At 57.6% G+C, this 18797-nt stretch overlaps 1 protein-coding gene across 3 annotated transcripts in view; it reads left to right on the top strand.

The window, feature by feature from the left end:
• The window catches only part of PASK (PAS domain containing serine/threonine kinase), a 41820-nt gene that overhangs the window by 19375 nt on the left and 3648 nt on the right, over positions 1-18797 (top strand). For 2 of the 3 annotated variants that reach the window (XM_053216081.1, XM_053216080.1), the window contains exons 10-16: positions 2010-2166; positions 7189-8930; positions 9778-9959; positions 10332-10499; positions 14071-14196; positions 14312-14446; positions 17157-17356. In XM_053216081.1, the coding sequence (XP_053072056.1) occupies positions 2010-2166; positions 7189-8930; positions 9778-9959; positions 10332-10499; positions 14071-14196; positions 14312-14446; positions 17157-17356 (2710 nt within the window). Of the gene's footprint in view, positions 1-2009; positions 2167-7188; positions 8931-9777; positions 9960-10331; positions 10500-14070; positions 14197-14311; positions 14447-17156; positions 17361-18797 lie in introns of all 3 variants that reach the window. The other variant, XR_008295681.1, reaches the window with a different exon arrangement.

Below are 18797 nucleotides of genomic sequence, written 5' to 3'. Positions count from 1 at the left end.
GTGGCCGCCGGGCATTCGTGGAGACCCTGTCTGTCGTGGGCCTTCTGTGTTCCCAGGGGATGGGACGTGTCGTGAGTCTGACAGCCATGAGCATAGAGAGGGTCCCGGGGGTAGCTTGTTGGTGGTGTTTTACGAGTAGATCTGTGGAGCCTCACGTAGCCTACGACAGTGTTAATGTAGCCTATCGCGTTAACCCCTAAGTTAAGTAGTTCTAGGCCTATTTGCTCGTTGTGTTTCTCCTCTGTACTTTTAGTTTAGCGTTTAATGTTATTTCAGCAAATATCCCAAGTCCCCAAGACGTGAACATCTTAGGTGCCGTGGTGTGTGAGGACAGGCCGGGAGCACGGCTCCCGCCCTGGCAGGGCTCCTCTCTGGCTTCGGGGCACCAGGAGCAGGGACCACAGAGCACGATACCGCCCGGCAGCCTCCTCAGTGCTCACCTTTCTGTTGACAAGGAGCGAGGAGCAGCTGCGCCCCGTTCTGCTCCCAGCCCACAGGGCCCCACTCTGCAAGTACCCGCTCCCTCACTGCCCGCTGACAGGGTGCGGTCCTCACGTTCCCTGGTCTCTGACGTCCCGTGGGAGGGGACACCGGAAATGAAACGAGAGGGCTTCTGGGGAGCAGCAGGTGTCCAGGGCTCCGTGGCCCTCTTGGAGGGTGGCGTGGTAGTGATGCCGTGCGCACGGGGCAGGCTCAGGGTGCCTTGGAACACGTTGTCCCCGTGCTGCCGCCTGTGGCCCGACTTGCTGTCTGAGCGCTCACATACGGGGGTTTAACACAGTCACCAGGGGAGTGGAGGGGCCACGTGGGAGCCGTTGTGTTGTGGGGCAGCGCTCTGTGTTCTGGGCGCTGAACCCCAGCGGGGGTTTCTGCAGCGCGTGGCTCGGACCCGAGGCTGGGAGTGGGGTGTGTGCCCTGAGGGTTGCTTTCCAGGCACTGGAGGTGACCTCGTAGCATTTTGTTTCACAAGGTGCTTTGTCGGGCTGCTGGCTCTGCTGGGGTCTCCACTGTTCCCACGCCGGCTTCCTCCGTCGCATCTGCGTTCTGTCTACACAGATGGCCCTTTTTCAGTTTCTTTTCTCCGTCGCTAGTTCTGAGTCTTCCCTTTCCCACCATTCTGCCGTCTCTCCCGTGTGTGTGTGTGTCTAACGCACGTTCTCTGTGGAAGGTCAGGGGGTGGGGGTCGCTTCTGCCCCTCTCCCTGTGCCTCCTCAGGATGAACTCTCGGAAGTGGCATTTCTGGGCACGTGGGGATGCTTGCTTTTTCTGGCTGTTGTCCGAATGTCCACTGGAAAGATGGTGCCGGCCCGTCCACTTCCACCGCCGGGGGCCGGGCTTCTTCCCCACAGCCCCGATCCAGACTGCCATTTACAGGGACAGCCCGCCTGCTCCCACCCCCCCTGCTGTGTGCTAGGCCCTATGTGGGTGGACAGGCACCGGGCCGGGGAGCTGGTGGGGAGGCTGTGACACGCAAGTATAGGCTTGACGCGTAGGTGACCAGCCCTCAGGAGGAAGAGCGAGGCAGGGGGAGGACGTACAGTCTCAGGGTCCGTGAGCCTGGGAGGGACCCTTGGGATGGTGGCTTTTGGTGAAGCACCAAAGGAGGCAGGAGTGGCGTTCCAGGGACGGGGGCCAGAGGCCCTGGGCGGAGTGTCAGGAGGCGGGCCGCAGGGCCGTGGGGGTCACAGTACGGATTTGGGCTTTTACCTGGAGTCAGAGCAGAGCCCTCGGGGGGCTCTCGGCAGATGGAGGGACGCGCTGCAGCCCCGGGGGTGGTGGCGGTGGGATCCTGCCGGCTGAGGGCAGGGCCTGGGACACCGCAGCAGGGAGAGTGGGGGCCGCTGGCCCCGACTGGGCACCTGCGGAGTGGCGAGGGGGTGGCCCGGGACACGCTGCGGACGTAGGCTCGCCACGGCTTCTGAGATCAGGTCGGGGCCCCCCCTGCTCACGAGTCCCATGGGGGGAGACTTGGTCAGCAGGTGGGAAACGGTCTGTTCTGTTGCTGCCAGATTCCAGGGTTAACGGCTCGCTTGTCGGAGACCACGAGCTGCCACGAGGCGAGACCCTAGAGGTAGCGGGAAGCCGAGAAGCCTTCGCAGGGACCGGGGGCCAGGCAGACCCCGGAGGCCACCTCCCTCCTGCCCTCCCGCCTCCGCCTGTTCCGCGGTGAGTCCCCTGGAGGTGGGGTGGGGCGGCGGTAGGCGGCGCGGTCGGTCGAGGAGCGTGCTGCGGGGAGACAGGTGCCCGCAGCAGCGGTGGCGCTAGCTCCTGGCCACCGAGTGCTTGCTCGAGTCCGCCGTTGGGCGTGGTCCCCGGTGGTGGCCTTGAGACCCAGCCCCGTTGTGTGGGTGGGGTTCCAGGGAGTTAACATAGCAGGATTTCCTCGTTTAAAAAACCATTTGCGTCTGCTCTCTTTTAAATAACGAAATACTGTATGTAGAGTGGTCAAGTCCACGTTAGAACACGTGGAAAATGTAGAAAGGCAGAGAGAGAAACTCACTGGTCGTCCCTGCTTAGTTATCGTGGTCCCACGGTACACAGCGTTTTGGAGTTTCTCAACTAGTTTTCTCCCCGCGGGAGCCACCGTCAGCCGTTGGGGCTGCCCCGCCACGTCCCCGTCCTCGGAGCGGGGCACCTTCCTAGCGTGTCCTCCGCGTCCGCGGGTGCTCGTGGGCAGCCGCTCTTGCCCCTGTGGCACAGACCGGGTCACCCCGTGCGTGTTGTCCTGGACGTGTGTGTGTGAGACGTGCGAGTCCGAGCCCTTTCCACGCGTCACCTCCCGTGGAGCTCTGCGGTTTCGCTGCTTTCCTGCCGTTGGCTTGGATTCCCTGGCTTTCCGCTACTTCGCTCTGGGGTCTGCTTTGGATGGTCTCTGTGCCACGTGCCCATCTGTGGACGGGGGGACCCTCTCCCGGCGGGGCCGCCTGAGGCGTGACCCCCTGGCCCCAGGGGTGGTCGCTGCTACAAGCTGCTGGGCTCCCGGCCTGCGAGTCTCAGGGTGGGGGACCCTGGCGGTGGCTCTCATCTGCTCTGCCCCAAGCTCCCGTCTGGGCCCCGCATGCTCCATTTTCTGGGATGAGGTTGTGTGACAACCAAGTCCTGCCAGTGAGCCGCTTCCGACGCTTCTCTTGGGTTGGATGTGCTGAGCTCAAGTTGTAGTGCTAGACCGACGTCCCTCCTAGAGGCCCTGTAGGTGTGCTTGTCCTTGTCACTGCCCCTGGCTTGCTTGCTTGCTTGCTTGCTTGCTTCCTTCCTTCCTTCCTTCCTTCCCTCCCTCCCTCCCTCCCTCCTTCCCTCCCTCCCTCCCTCCCTCCTTCCTTCACTCCTTCCCTCCTTTCTTCCCTCTTTCCTTCCTCCCTTCCTCCCTCCTTCCTCCCTCCCTCACCCCCTCCTTCCTTCCCTCCTCTCCTTCCTTCCTTCCTTCCTTCCTTCCTTCCTTCCTTCCTTCCTTCCTCCCTTTCTCCCTCCCTCCTTTCTCCCTCCCTCCCTCCTTCCCTCCTTCCTCCCTCCCTTCCTCCTTCCCTCCTCCCTCCCTCCCTTCCTCCTACCTTCTCTCCTTCCTTTCTTCCCTCCCTCCTTCTTCCCTCCCTCCTTCCTCCCTCCCTCCTTCCCCCCTTCCCTCTTTCCATCCCTCCTTCCCTCCTCCTTCCCTCCCTCCCTCCCTCTTTCCCTCCCTCCTTCCTTCCCTCCCTCCTTCCCTCCTTCCTCCCTCCCTCCCTCCCTCCCTCCTTCCTCCCACCGTCCCTCCCTCCTTCCTTCACTCCTTCCCTCCTTTCTTCACTCTTTCCTTCCTCCCTTCCTCCCTCCTTCCTCCCTCCCTCACTCCCTCCTTCCTTCCCTCCTCTCCTTCCTTCCTCCCTCCCTCCCTCCCTCCTTCCTCCCTCCCTCCCTCCTTCCCTCCTCCCTCCCTCCCTCCCTTCCTCCTTCCTTCTCTCCTTCCTTCCTTCCCTCCCTCCTTCTTTCCTCCCTCCTTCCTCCCTCCTTCCCTCCTTCCTCCCTCCCTCCTTCCCTCCTTCCCTCTTTCCATCCCTCCTTCCTTCACTCCTTCCTTCACTCCTTCCCTTCTTCCTTCCCTCCCTCCCTCCCTCCTACCCTCCTTCTGCCCTCCCTCCTTCCTTTCCTCCTTCCTCCTTTCTTCCCTCCCTCCTTCCTTCCCTCCTTCCTCCTTCCCTCCTCCCTTCCTCCTTCCCTCCTCCCTCCCTCCCTTCCTCCTTCCTTTTCTCCTTCCTTCCTTCCCTCCCTCCTTCCCTCCCTCCCTCCTTCCTTCCCTCCTTCCTCCCTCCCTCCTTCCTTCACTCCTTCCCTCCTTTCTTCACTCCTTCCTTTGTCCCTTCCTCCCTCCTTCCTCCCTCCCTCCCTCACTCCTTCCTTCCCTCCTTCCTCCCTCCCTCCTTCCTTCACTCCTTTCCTCCTTTCTTCACTCCTTCCTTCCTCCCTTCCTCCCTCCTTCCTCCCTCCCTCACTCCCTCCTTCTTTCCTCCTCTCCTTCCTTCCTTCCTCCCTCCCTCCCTCCCTTCTTCCTCTCTCCCTCCTTCCTTCCTCCCTTCCTTCCTCCCTCCTTTCTCCCTCTCTCCCTCCTTCCCTCCTTCCTCCCTCCCTTCCTCCTTCCCTCCTCCCTCCCTCCCTTCCTCCCTTCCTCCTTCCTTTTCTCCTCCCTTCCTTCCCTCCCTCCTTCCTCCCTCCCTCCTTCCTTCACTCCTTCCCTCCTTTCTTCACTCCTTCCTTCCTCCCTTCCTCCCTCCTTCCTCCCTCCTTCCCTCACTCCCTCCCTCCTTCCTTCCCTCCTCTCCTTCCTTCCTTCCTTCCTCCCTCCCTCCTTCCTCCTTCCCTCCTCCCTCCCTCCCTTTCTCCCTCCCTCCCTTCCTCCTTCCTTTTCTCCTTCCTTCCTTCCCTCCCTCCTTCCTCCCTCCCTCCCTCCTTCCTTCACTCCTTCCCTCCTTTCTTCACTCCTTCCTTTGTCCCTTCCTCCCTTCCTCCCTCCTTCCTCCCTCCCTCACTCCCTCCCTCCTTCCTTCCCTCCTCTCCTTCCTTCCTTCCTCCCTCCCTTCTTCCTCTCTCCCTACTTTCCTCCTTCCCTCCCTCCTTCCTTTCTTCCTTCCTCCCTCCTTTCTCCCTCCCTCCCTCCTTCCCTCCTTCCTCCCTCCCTTCCTCCTTCCCTCCTCCCTCCCTTCCTCCTTCCTTTTCTCCTTCCTTCCCTCCCTCCTTCTTCCCTCCCTCCTCCCTCTCTCCTTCCTTCCCTCTTTCCTTCACTCCTTCCTTCCTTTCTTCACTCGTTCCTCCCTCCCTCCCTCCCTCCCTCCCTCCTTCCTTCCCTCCTTCTTCTCTCCCTCCCTCCTTTCTTCCCTCCTTCCTTCCCTCCCTCCCTCCTTCCCCCCTTTCTCCTTCCCTCTCTCCTTCCCTCCTTCCATCCTTCCCTCCCTCCTTTACTCCCTCCTTCCTCCCTTCCTTCCCCCCTCCCTTCCCTCCCTCCCTCCTTCCTTCCTTCCTTCCCTCCTTCTTTCCCTCCTTCCCTCCTTCATTCACTCCTTCCTTCCTTCCTTTCACTCCCTTCCTTCCTCTCTCCCTCCCTCCTTCCCTCCCTCCCTCCTTCCCTCCCTCCCGTACTCCTTCCCTTGCTCCCTCCTTCATTCACTCTGTCATTCACTCCTTCATCGCTCCCTCAGTCACTCATCACTCACTCCATAAATAAGCATTGCAAAAGGAATGCTAAGGATCATCCCTAAGAATTACTTTGTAGCAGAAAATGGGCTAAATCAGCAAACATGGTGAGACTGGGAAGTGGGAAGGCAGGTTTGCAGCATGACTTTGGGAGTGTTCGGTGCCTGGGGACCAAGGGTCGTGCCTGCTCCTCATTCTCCCAGCTCTCCCAGGAGCCCCGGAGGCAGTTGCTAACACAACCAAGTGGATTGTTGTGTTGGAGACCAGCCTGTGACCCTGCGTGAACCACCCGGAGGCACTGGTGCGGGCCCTGCTGTGTGCCAGCTGGGGCAGCAGGGTGGAGGGGAGGTAGGAGGGGGACGGGAGCCTCTCTGTACTTAAAGCCTCCCCCAGAAGCCTCCTTGTCACTTCCTCAGTTTACCCTGGCTGGAATGCAGTGACACTATGAAACCTGGCTGCTGGGAGCTGTGGTGGTGGGACGCGGGTACAGTGCTGCCCCTGGCCTCGCCCCGCGTGCCCACATGGGAGGGTGCCCTACCCTGCCCTGGGGCCTGACCCTGCGTGCCCTCCGAGGGTGCCCGCACTGCTTAGAAAGGGGATTGAGACCTTCTGCCTCCTTTTTGGACCTTGCAGAGGACGTGCCGATTCCTGGGGGCCAGCTCCAGGCTGGTCTCTTGACCTGGGTGAATGGACAGAGATAGAGAGATATAGCCAGAGACGCAGATGATTTTTGCCTGGCCTCTACACACCCTTGCCCGTGCCCTCGTTTTCCCCAGAAAACTGCTGCTGTTCCCAGAACCCCACTCTCGGTTCCCTCCTCTGTGGGACCTGCCCTTTTGTGTTGGTTTCTTCCTAACCTGTGCCTCTTTACAAACCTCTGTGGTGACGCTTGCCAGATCACCGGCGCACACGCCCCAGCGAGGCCGGCCACGGCCACCTTCTGTGCATCTTGGTGCTGGCGTCAGGCTTCGGCTGGCCCCGGGCAGGAGCTCAGCGTCATCTGTCACGTGGGGCCACCGTGGCCAGGCCAGCTGTGGGGGCGGGGGTCCTCACCTAGGGCCTTTGGCTCTGTGATCGCCCCCCTGCCTGGAGGCGGCCCCTCCCTCGGTGGCCTCCATGCGAAGTTCCTGGGCTTGTGTCCCAGCTCTTCCCACCCCTGTGAGGCCCTGCTCTCACGGCGCCTCCTTGTGCCAGCCTCTCAGAGCTGTCTGTCTTTGGCTGTGACATCTGATAGCATTTGTAGCCGATCACAGGTCAACATTGTACAGGGCTGCACGGCTACAGGGAGGCTCCCTCCCCGTGAAGCGACGATGCTGACCGGAGCCCTGAACGTAGGGTCCTGGGTGTTCAGGGCTGTCTTTGCTAAATCATTGTTAAATGAGGATTTATCTAGAGAATACATGAGCTGCTCATAGCTTATGGTGGTGACTGCTTTATATTTGTCTTTAATAGAGGAGGATCCGTGTGGTCTTTACTTTTGGTTCTTCTGTGGCTCTTAAGTAATTACATCATCCGTGTTACAATCCTCAGAGGGGACAACATCCCAGAAGGAAGCCTGCCAGCCCAGGAACAGTCATCGCCCAAGGACCAGCAGAACATCCCAGAAGGATGCCCACCATCCCAGGAACAGTCATTGCCTGAGGACCGGCGGAACATCCCAGAAGGATGCTCACCATCCCAGGAACAGTCATTGTCTGAGGGCCAGTGGAACATCCCAGGAGGATGCCCACCATCCCAGGAACAGTCACTGCCTGAGGACCAGCAGAAGATCCCAGAAGGATGCCCACCATCCCAGGAATACTCATTGCCTGAGGACCAGCGGAACATCCCAGAAGGATGCCCACCATGCCAGGAACAGTCCTTGCCTGAGGACCAGCGAAACATCCCAGAAGGAAGCTCACTAGCCTTCAGTAAGTGGTTATTTCCTGAGGGCCAGCAGCAGAACACTCCAGAAGGAAGCCTGGCAGCCCTCAGAGAAAAGTCATTGTCCAAAGACCAGCAGAACACCCTGGAAAGAAGCCCGACAACCCAGGAATACTCATTGTCCAAGGACCAGCGGAACCTCCCAGAAGGATGCCCACCAGCGCATAGCCAGTGGTCCTTACCCGAGGCCCAGCAGGACACTATCTTGGAGAAGGAGGAGCGTGCAGCCCCAGAGAGCCTCATATGGGACCTTGAGGGAAAAAGTGGGTCTGGCCCCAGGGACACGTGGACGTTTGCTTCACGTGAAGACTCTGAAGGCCCGGCTCCAGCAGAGGGTGGGAGCAGAAACCCTGGGGTGTGTGGCCCGCACCAGGAGGCACAGCTGGAGGGGGCAGGTGTGAGCAGTGCCGGTGGTTCAAACCATCGGGCTGGTTCTGTCATGCCCGTGCCCCATGCTGCAGGCCAGCCGGCAGGACAGCGCCTCCTGCCGTGCTACCCCAGGTATGGGGGTGAGCAGAACACGCAGCCCGGAAGCCCCCCCAGGGCAGCGCCACCCTCATTCTGGAAGCCTGTGCTAGATGAGCCGTGGGCAGGGGAGAGTGACCGAGATGAGCTGCAGACTTGCCTAATTAAGGAGCAGCTGTCCAAGTGGAGCGTCGTGGGGCCACTGGGCGTCTCTTACACAGAGCACCCCCTATTCTCTGCCCCTGTGTCGCTGTGTGACCCGGGAGGTGGAGGCCCGCGCAGCCGTGTGGGCAGCTCCGCGGCTTACTACGCACTGGCCACAGACCTCCCCGGGGTCCTGGATGCGGTGCAGGCCCGGGAGGCCGATGGGAATTCATTTTCCTGGAATCTCAAGGAACTCTTTTTCGGTGAACGGACAGACCGAATGTTCTCGAACCGTTCCTGTACCGCGTCGGAGCTTGTGGAGATGGCCTCTCCTTCGCTGGCGGGCTCTGACGCAGACCTGAGTGGTCCGCACGGGCCCAGGTCACAAGTTCTGGACGACAGAGAGCTGTTGCTCCTGACGGGCACCTGCTTGCATCTTGGTGAAGTTCAGCCTCGCGAGAGCTGTCTGGGGCGCGGCCCGGCCGAGCCCTCTGAGACCCGTGTAGTGTCCTCAGGACCCTACAAAGTGAGTGGCAGAGAGAACCCAACCTGCGTCCTTCCCACGCCGGGAGCTGGCTCCGTGGAGGTGTGCCCGTTGGAGGAGCCCAGGCTGAGCTTCCAGGTCACCTCCACGCCTGTGAAAGGGGACAGCCCGGCGATGCCCGGGGCCCCTCCGCAGCATGAGATCCAGGAGGGCACCTATTCCGGCAGCTGTTACCACCGAGACGGCTCGTGGCTGAGTATGTGGCGGGCGGCTGCTGTGGGAGCACAGCGTGGCCGGTGCAGGGACTTCCTCGTCCCAGAGTCTGACGTGGCTGCACCCCCTGAATAGTTTGGGCAGAAATGATGCGCTAAAGGATCTGTAGTGAGAGCTTATCTCTTGAAAAGTAGGGTGACGAGTGCACGTGCTAGGGAAGGGTGGAGCCTGCGGTCCCTTCCTGGGAGCTGCTCCGTGCACCAGGGGATGGGTTCTGCCGGCCCCGACCTCCATGGTCACCCTGGGCAGCGAGGTGCCCTGTGGCCCCGCGTGTGCCGCTGGGGCTCTGGCGCCTGACGCGCTGTGCGCTAGGAGGCAATGTTCTTGTCGGGCCCCTTCACTTGCCCCTGGGAGTCGATTATGTTCGTGATTTCTTAGCACATTATCTCCTGATTTCTTAGCAGATCCACATCATTTTCACCAGTTGTTTCCTTACTGCTGGCTTCACAGTGTCGATTACTAAGGCTTTTTCCCTAACCTTAAAAAGGTTCTACAAGTAATATGTGTTATCTGTAGATGTACTAGAAAACACAAACAAAAAGAAAATAAAGCCACCTGTAAATGCCTCCCCCAAGATGACCCCGTTTGTTTTGGCGTGTACCTTGGAGGCCGTGCAAAAATGCACAGACGTGTATCCAAACCACGTGGGCTTTGTACGTATGCGCACGTGTGGTTGCAGGAACCGCCATAGGCACGTACGCGTTCCACTGAGGCCGCTCACATTCCTGGCAGCTGTCTCCAGGCTTCCCCCGTCCTCCGAGTATGGGTGCCCCTGCCCGCCCCGCCCGGTGCACGGTGGAGCTGTCGTGGTGACCGTCCCTCCCCTCCAGGTGTGCAGTTTGAGGTGAAGCGGGTGGAGCTCCGGGGCTCCGCGACCCTGTTCTGCTGCTGGCTCGTGAAAGACCTGCTACGCAGCCACCGGGACTCGGCCGCGCGGACCCGCCTGCTCCTGGCCAGCCTGCCCAGCTCCAGCTACTCCATGTGCGAGCTTTCTGGACCCAGCACAGGGGAGGTGGGTGTCTGCGGTCAGCTCCCACCTTGCACCCGCCGCGTGGTGTGGGAACCGGTGCTGCCCGGCTTTTCTCTCTTTCTCTCTGCTTCCTCTGCGACGGGAGGGAGGTCCAGTTGTGCCTTTTTGGGCCTGTCTTCTAAGTTCGTGGGTAAGTTGGAAGCCAGACGTGGAATCTTAGACCTGAGTTTGCCCCGTGTGCAGGGGGGGTATAAACACGCTCGGGTGTGTGTGCCCATCTGGGCTAACCGGGAGGGCACTTCTCAGGCCAGGTACCCCCAGGACACGGGAGGAGGGGGGACAGGGGACCGGATGACGTGAGCCTGCCTGCTGCTGGTCACACGTGGCCCCTCGGGCGTCCCGTTTCATTCACAGATGCTCAGGAGCAAGCCCTGGTTTGAGGAGCCTCCGACGGCTCTGGAGGTGGAGGGGCTGGCCGCCTGCGAGGGCGCGTACTCCCGCAAGTACAGCACGCTGAGCCCACTGGGCAGCGGGGCCTTCGGCTTCGTGTGGACCGCGGTGGACAGAGAGGAGAATAAGGAGGTACTGTGGCTCCTGGGCCGTGCGCAGCAACGGGGCCGCTCCGGTGCGTCCGTGGCCTCAGTGCCGTGGCACGGGGCAGGAGGCGTCCTCCGTGGAAAGCACTGAGCACACCGGCTGGCCCGGAGGGCACCCGAGGCAGCGCACACGTTCCCCCCTTGGCAATCCTGCCCGCCGCTTCCGGGCCATGTGGGCTTCTCGCGTGCCTCTCCCTCGGGGGCTGATGTCTATTGATTTTCAGGTTGGGACACGCCAGGCTTCCTTCTGTGGTCTCAGTGGGCGTGGCCATTCTTACTTATTCCTCATCCTCCTGAGCCGAGGCCTCGCTGCCCCTCCTCCCACATCCTGTTGAGACTGCGGGTGTAGCTGCCCAGCGTTTTGTGATTTGAGGGAATCGACATGGTGACCGTCCTGCCTGTCCCTGTGAACACCGTGACACTGCCCAGGTGTCCCCGTGCCACCTACTGGTTTCTGGGAGACCGTGTACTCGGGGTCCTTTGACCTGTTGGCTGTTACCAGCACATGTTGGGGTTGACACATCGTGTGTCTGTGCGAGACCCTTGCGGTCCTGACGTGTTTTCGTGGGTCCCCCGGAGCTCCAGGTGAGCGGCTCAGGAGCAGGCTGCCGCTTGCTGCGTCCCTGCCATCGCGGCCGCTCCGTTCCCTTCTCGATGGATCCTTCTGGGGAGGGTGTTTCATTTGTTTGCAGCTCGCTGAGACTTGGCTTGAAGAGCGAGTGCTGAGTTCTGTGTGGTAGTGAGTGGCTGACACGATCACACCCTTGGTTTCTCTGGTCAGTAACACCGATCAGCTTGTGTTTTCCAGAATCAGCCCTTGGTTCTGTTACAATATTCTCTTACCGCATTGCTGAATTTGGCTTGCTGGTAGTGCTACTTGGGATTCTTTTTCATTTATATTCCATCCATGAGTTTTCCCTCTCTTCTGACATCAGTGTGACGCGAGGCCTGTGGAGTTAGCGCTTTCGTGTCAGCGCGGTGTCTGTCCGCCTGTTCAGACCTGCATGTTTCTTTCAGCCTCATGCTGTGGTTTTCCGTGTGCAAATCCGTGTGCAGGTGACGTGCAGCTGTGTCTGCTCCCTCGGCCATCCTAGTTCTTGTGTTTGCCCTCTCTCGTCTTTGCGAGACTTGCCAAAGAAGTGTCTGTTTTGTTAACCAGTTATTTGTTTTGTTTTCTTTGAACTTGTCTTCTTGTACCTTCTGGGAGTTAATTGTGCTGTATTTCTAGCTTATCGGATTGGAGGTGTCTCGTGGAGCCATTACTGAGTGACAAGGCCCCTGCAGAGCGGTTGGTGGTGGCGCGGGCCGCTCTTGCCACCTGTGTTTGCAGGGGCTTCATTGTCTAGTCCTTGTGAGGCGGGTCTCGCTCTTGGTTGGGTCAGTGACCCAACAGACCACAGGGCTTTCTTTGGACCGCTCTGCCTAAAGGAAGAGGAAAGAAGCTGCCGAGAGTCCTTCTCTTGGTTTGAAAAGAAACACATGAGTAGTTTCACCTTTCAGAACACAGATGTCAGCCTAAATATTACTAGGCCAGCAAACGATGAAGGAAAGCAGCCAATCAGAAAACAGCCCTGGGCGGGTGAGGTGCCCGTTCGAGGGCCAAGCGCTGCTCTGCAGTCTCAGTCCACGGGACAGGATGGGAGGACTGCCATCCCTACACAGTGGCTCTTGTGACCCAGGACCTGCGGTGTCTCTCCGCGTGTTCAGACCAGCATGTTTCTTTCAGCCGCATGCCGTGGTTTTCCATGTGCAAATCCTGTCCTCCTTTTCTTAAATTGGTGTCATTTCTATATCCAGTCTCTTCTCTTTCTTGTGCCTAGTTTTCTTTTGCTGGAATGTGCGTTACTAATTTCCTAGGAAGGACACTTTGAGTTCTTACATGTTTTCTGATTTGTTTCCCTTCCATTTCAGTGGCGATGTGCCCTCCCTATTCCTCTCCGAACGTGTGAGCCCACGTCTGCTGTCATCTAGCATTTATTTGAAGAGCCATCTGATGTTTTTCCTTTTTGATTTTTTTAATTTACTTAAAAATTCTCTTTGAAGTTTACTTATTTTGAGAGAGAGAGAAAGAGCACGTGAGCGAGCAGGAGAGGGGCAGAGAGAGAGGGAGAGAGAATCCCAAGCAGGCTCCGTGCTGGAGCCTGTCAGCACAGAGCCCGACAGCACAGAGCCCGACGTGGGGCTTGAACTTAGATCATGGCCTGAGCTGAAACCAAGAGTCAGATGCTTAACGGAGCTACCCAGGCGCCCTCGGAATTTTTTCTTTTAATCTTTGGACTTCATACGTTTCATCAGGATGTATTTCTGCGTGTGTGTGTGTGCGTGTGCATGCGCGCATGTGTGTTGTTTATTCTTGCTTGATGCTTGGTGAGACTTTGATCTAAACTTTTAAAGCTTTCTTTACCTTAAGAGAATGTATTCTTTTGTTCTGTTAATTCTTTCTTTTCCTTCTTTCTCGCTCTGTACTTTCCCCTGAACCCCCTCTCAGGTGTGTGTTGCAGCCCGTGGCAGCAGGCTTCCTGCTGGTTTGCTCGAACCCCGTGGTGGGACGGCCACAGCCTCTGTGTGCCCCCCCACCCCCGCTGGCCGTGCCCCTGGGTGCACAGGGCTTCAGCCTTGCTTCCCTCATTTTCTTGCCTTCCCTCACGTGTCTCCTCCAGCCTATCAGATTACGGGGCCCTCTCTCCACAGGATCCTTAGGATCTGACCACTTGTCACCACTGATGGCCAGCACTAACCCATCACCTTTTCCTCGAGGTCACGTGAGGGCTGACCGGGTGCTCCACGTGCTCCTTGCTGTTCCTCCTGCCTCTGCGTGTTCCCCTCCGGCGGGTCCCCTCAGCTGTCCCTTCTCGGGGAGCCTCCCTACCTGCTTCCCTGCTCGCCCGGTGCACTGGGCACGCTGTGTGTTGGCCGTGCCCCCCGCAGCCGATGAGCCGGTGGGGTGGGGCTCAGGGGCCATCTTGTGGGGTCTCCTGCCGGCCGTCTCTGCTCCCCGCTTGGCCCCTCGGCCACGCGCCCGGCCCTCACCGGCACAGTGCTCGTCTCCTCCCCGTGACCTTTGCCATCGTCCTGGGCAGTGATGCTGTTTCTCTTGTGTTGGCCTCTGTCCGTCAGGCTTGCTGGACTCCACTGGGCTCCAGCTGATGTGAGTGGTGGCCTTTGTGTTCCCAGTCCTCAGGCCTCCTCGTTCGTCTCCTGGGGTCAGGGCACCTGTCCTCACTTGAGAAATGGGGGTGCTGGGGCCTCTGAGGGGTACCTGCTGCAAGGTCTCTGGCCCAGGCTGTGGCTCCTCAGCTCCCGGCCCCTCCATCATGCCCTCGCATCCACTTTAAGTGGGCAGGTGTCCTCAGCCCTGCTGGCCAGCTGCTGGTGTGCCTGTGTGTTCCTCGTGCCAGGCGGGGGTCACTACTAGGTTCCTCTCTCCCGTCCCTGGATTCAGGGGAGGTACGCGTGGAGGTTACCCTCCCCTGCACTGCGATGCAGCAGTGGGCACCAGGCTTGAGGGGACGCAGAGGCACGCTGGCGGTCACTTCTCCCCTCTGTCTTCCTCGCAGGTGGTGGTGAAGTTTATTAAGAAGGAGAAGGTGTTGGAGGATTGTTGGATTGAGGATCCCAAACTTGGAAAAGTTACTTTGGAGATTGCGATTCTGTCCAGGGTGGAGCACGCCAACATCATCAAGGTGGAGTGCTGTTTCTCACTTAGCGGTGTCCCGACGTTGCTTGTGGGAGAAGCTCTTAAATACGTGGTCTTGAAGGTGTCTCGGCAGGCCCAGACCTGACTTTGTGTTTTTGCAGGTGGTGGACGTATTTGAAAACCAAGAGTTCTTTCAGCTGGTGATGGAGAAGCACGGCTCCGGCCTGGACCTCTTTGCGTTCATCGACCGCCACCCCGGCCTGGACGAGCCCCTGGCGAGCTACATCTTCCGACAGGTGAGCAGGCTGGCGCCATGCTGGGGAGGTGACGGGCTTGGGCACGGGGCTCTGAGGCCGCGCAGATGTGGCTTCACACGCACTTCTCTCACGAGCTGGGGTCTAGCCTTTAGATTTTGGATTTGACGGAGTAAGATACATAATAAGATATACATTGGAGGCCAGATGCCGTCCTGGACCATTCGGAGATGGAAGCTTATTTATATTCCTACAGCACCCATGCCAATTGCAAACTTAGCCAGAAATATTCCTACAGTACCCACGCCAATTGCAAAACTTGGCCAGCAAAGCTGTTGGATTAAGGTTTGAGGCCTGCGCCTCTGATCTGAATCCTCGTCTCCCAGCAGGAAACCATTGCCAATCTGTGCAGCAGGGATCATGATAGTGCTGGTGCGGGAAGGCTAGGAGGGTTAGATCAGAGCCTCTAAGGCACTTGTGCGGCACGGTGTCCCGCACATTGTAAATGCTCGATAAATAGTAGCTGTCCAGTCAGTTAAAGTAATCAGTAAAGGTTGAGATTCTAGCAATCTCATTTTACAGTATTTGTTTTGGTCTTTTTATATCTGTTTATGTATTGATCTTGTCCGTTTATTCTTTTATTGGAATAGGAGACTGATCAGCGAAATAGAAAGGCATGCTGGGAGATTGAGAGGTTGGGGAGGGGGTGGAGAGGAGACAGTAATTCTTGTTTTGAGGAGACGGTGGTGATTTCATTTTAGACTGTTCCAAGCACCCTGGAAAGAGTGGAGAAATAATCTGGAAGGCCAGGGGCAGAGGGGAGTGAACAAGTCCCAGGTTTGCTCTCTGATTTTTTCCTGGTGATGACTTAATTTCTCATGACAGCTTCCATAAATTGACATTTTGTACCCAGAGCTATAAAATCCCAGAAGCTATTGGATTTCTGAAATTAACTTTCTCAGGCACCTACTTATAAATTTCAGGCATCATGATTCTGCTCAAAGACCGTCGTCCCCTTTTTCCCTCTTCCTGTTTTGCAAGATTACATACCCATCTACCTTAACGCATAGTGAAGATTTGTTTTTGAGATCTTCATGGCAGGCAGTCCTCTGACAACAGGAGTCACTTGTTAATAGCTGGTGTCTCTCAGTTGTTAATTCTGGGGCAACTGACATAGGTAAATATAGTGTCCTCTACTTTATAATTTTTCAAGAAGTATCTATAGCCCTTCTGTAAATTTACATGCGTAAGTGCTACATATGTATGTGCGTATGGATTCATGATTTTATAGAGAAATACCATTATATATTAGCGTATGTATGTAGAGTGCCAGTTATCAGTGAATTGCTTCTCAGCTCCAAATCCACCAAGGGCCCACTCAGCGGCCAGCTCTCCTATGCAGCGAGGGGGAGGGAGGACCTACAGTATATTGTCACAACCGTACCCTTTCAGAGCGGGAACTATTGCATGAGGCCTGTTGGAATGAAGCCCACTTCCAGTGGACTTACTTTACGTCTGCCTCCGTGAGAGCCCCACACAGTGTGGCTGATGCTCGGTGCTGCTCTCTGAGAAGCTGCTAGAGCCCAGAAGTAGGAATTTGGAGACTTGGCCTCCGCTCCCAGCTCTGCCCCCATGCACCGCGTGAACTCTGGGCAGGGTCCTTTCCTTCCCCGTGAACCGACGGTGTCAGACTCCGTCTTTCTCCAGGGCCTCCTCCCGTTGAACGCCCAGACCACCCTCAGTAAGGTGCCCACCGTGCGTCTTTGTAGCTTCTGCTTGTGGTCTGTCTTTCCTCCTGGGATTGTCACGATGTGTATTGAGGGGTGAGTGAATGTCTGCTGGGAAGGCTTCTCAGCGTGGAGAGAACTTGAGAATCAGTGTTTGTCTGGTGGGGGCACAAAGTGTCAGCTACACAAGATGACTAAGTCCTGTTTCATAGCTAATAATACTGTAGTGCAGGCTCAGAAATTGGCTTAGTGTAGATCTTATGTTGAGTGTCCTTATCACAAATAATGAAATTTTATTTTTTTCATTTATTTTTTTTAACTTTTTTTTAACGTTTTTATATTTTATTTTTGAGAGCCTGAGAAACAGAGCACGAGTGGGGGAGGGGCAGAGAGAGAAGGAGACACAGAATCAGAAGCAGGCTCCAGGCTCCGAGCTGTCAGCACAGAGCCCGATGCAGGGCTGGAGCTCATGAGCCGTGAGATCATGACCTGAGCCGAAGTCAGATGCTCAACTGACTGAGCTACCCAGGCACCTGCTTTTTAATTTTTTTTAACATTTATTTTTGAGAGAGAGAGAGAACAGAGCACAACTGGGGGAGGGGCAGAGAGAGAGAGACACACACACAGTATCTGAAGCAGGCTCCAGGTTCTGAGCTGTCAGCGCAGAGTCCGATGTGGGGCTCGAACTCATGAACTGTGAGATCATGACCTGAGCCGAAATCGGACGCTTAACCAGCTGAGCCGCCCAGGCGCTCCGAAATTTTAAAGAAGAATCACGTGCTGGTGCTCCTGACAGCGGTGGGACAGGCCGGCCATGCCAAGCACCCCACCTGGACCTGCTTTGCCTATGCTGAGCTGGGCGGCGTCTGCAGCATCCAGCCTTCTTTCTTGTCACCCACGCATGATAAACCAGACAATAGGCTCTTAGCTTCGTTACTGTTTCTTTCTTTGCGGTTAATCCTTATTTTAAATGCATGTTTTACTTGACTTGCTTTTTTAAAAAGTCCCTGTGGCCCCGATTGCAGCTGGTGTCGGCAGTGGCCTACCTGCGCTCCAAGAGCATCATTCACCGGGACATCAAGGACGAGAACATCGTGATTGCGGAGGACTTTACCATCAAGCTGATCGACTTCGGCTCGGCTGCCTACCTGGAGAAGGGCAGGCTGTTTCACACGTTCTGTGGGACCATCGAGTACTGTGCGCCCGAGGTGCTCCTGGGAAACCCGTACGTACGTGCTGCGCGGCAGCTGGGCCTTGCGCCTTCCGTTGGGGCCCTGCCACCCGCGGGAGTTTAGGTGGGAAACTGTTTCAGTTTGTGCCTCTTGGTGACAGGGCCGCCGACTGATTATGAGCGTTTTGTTGTCTGTGGGCAGGCAGGCAAAGTAAGGCTGGTTATGGGATGCTGGGCGGTGGCTGCAGGATCTGTTGTGGTCTTTTCTCAACTTGTGTGTAGGTCTGGAGTTTTAGAAAACATGAAAGATCAAGATAAGCATAAGAATGAAGAGGGTCTCTCCTCAGTTGGGTTTATTCCTTGTGACAACAGGAATAACAGCTATTCTAGTAACCACTGTTGGGGATCGAGCAATGGGACGTACTGGTGCAGAGGACCGAGTGGCCTGGGGCCTGGCCAGGCCTCCTGCTCCTGCCCCGGAGCCTGCGGGCCACAGGGGGCTCCAGCCAGTGCTCACTAAGCCCTTCCCCTGTCATCCGGCACCCTCAGAGCCACCAGACCGGAGGGAAGATTGAAGGGGGATAGTCTAAGAGGGCCTTGGAGTTTCTCTGAAGATGTAATTTGAGCACCTGGTGCCCCCAAGCGTGCTCTTGGCTGCTGTCTTGTCCTGTGGTGGCCACCAGGTCGCCAGAGTTGTAGCGGGGGGCTGCACGTCCTGTCCGTGGGATCACGGCATGTGCTCTGTGGTTTGTCTGCCCCCCACCCCCCCCCTGCACCCGGGCTGGGAAGCTCCCACAGGGAAGTGCAGGGTGGTGCCGAACCTCAGTGCCCGCCCGAGGGCGATCCCGCCTTCTCCGGGAGCCCCGTCCCTGCGCCCTCCTCTCTGGCCTGCGGGCGCCCTCCTGCGTGCTCCCCCATCTCACCTCACCAGGGGTTTGCTGAGCTCTGATTCTAGATCCCGTCCTCAGGGACTCTGCTTCCTTCCTCATTGTCTCTGTATCCTTCTCCGCCAAACCGGCTCGCCACTGGGTTTTATACGTAGACTTTTATTGCTTATGCAGTGTCTGTGGCAGCTTTCACGCTGCTGTGGCAGAGTGTCGTGCCGGTGACAGAGGCTGGGTGGCCCACAAGCCGAAAACGTTTGTGTTTGGCCCTTTACAGAAAAAGTTCGCTCTCACCTGTGGTACCCTGTTGGACTTTTGTCTTCAGTCTCCAGTATTCTTGAAATCTTTCTTTGCAAAACAACACAAAACAAAAAGTGTCGAACCTGCTTTCCTCGCTCTGGCTTGTGCAGTCTCTCACCCCGCACTTGCCTGAGGTCTGTCCTCCCGGCACCTGTCAGCGTCCAGGGCCCCCCCAGCTCACTCTCCTGCGCCCTGACGTCCTGGACCCTCTTACCGCTCACCAGTGACTCTCAGCCACGTTGTGTGACTGACTCTGTCTCTGTTCTCGGACCGCCCCCAAGTGCCAGACCCCCGTGACCATGCGGCTCTGG

Source organism: Acinonyx jubatus, chromosome C1 (assembly GCF_027475565.1).
Source record: "Acinonyx jubatus isolate Ajub_Pintada_27869175 chromosome C1, VMU_Ajub_asm_v1.0, whole genome shotgun sequence".
Lineage (NCBI taxonomy): Eukaryota > Metazoa > Chordata > Mammalia > Carnivora > Felidae > Acinonyx > Acinonyx jubatus.
The sequence above is the reverse complement of the archived record's forward strand: the minus strand, read 5'-3'. Positions and strand labels throughout refer to the sequence as shown.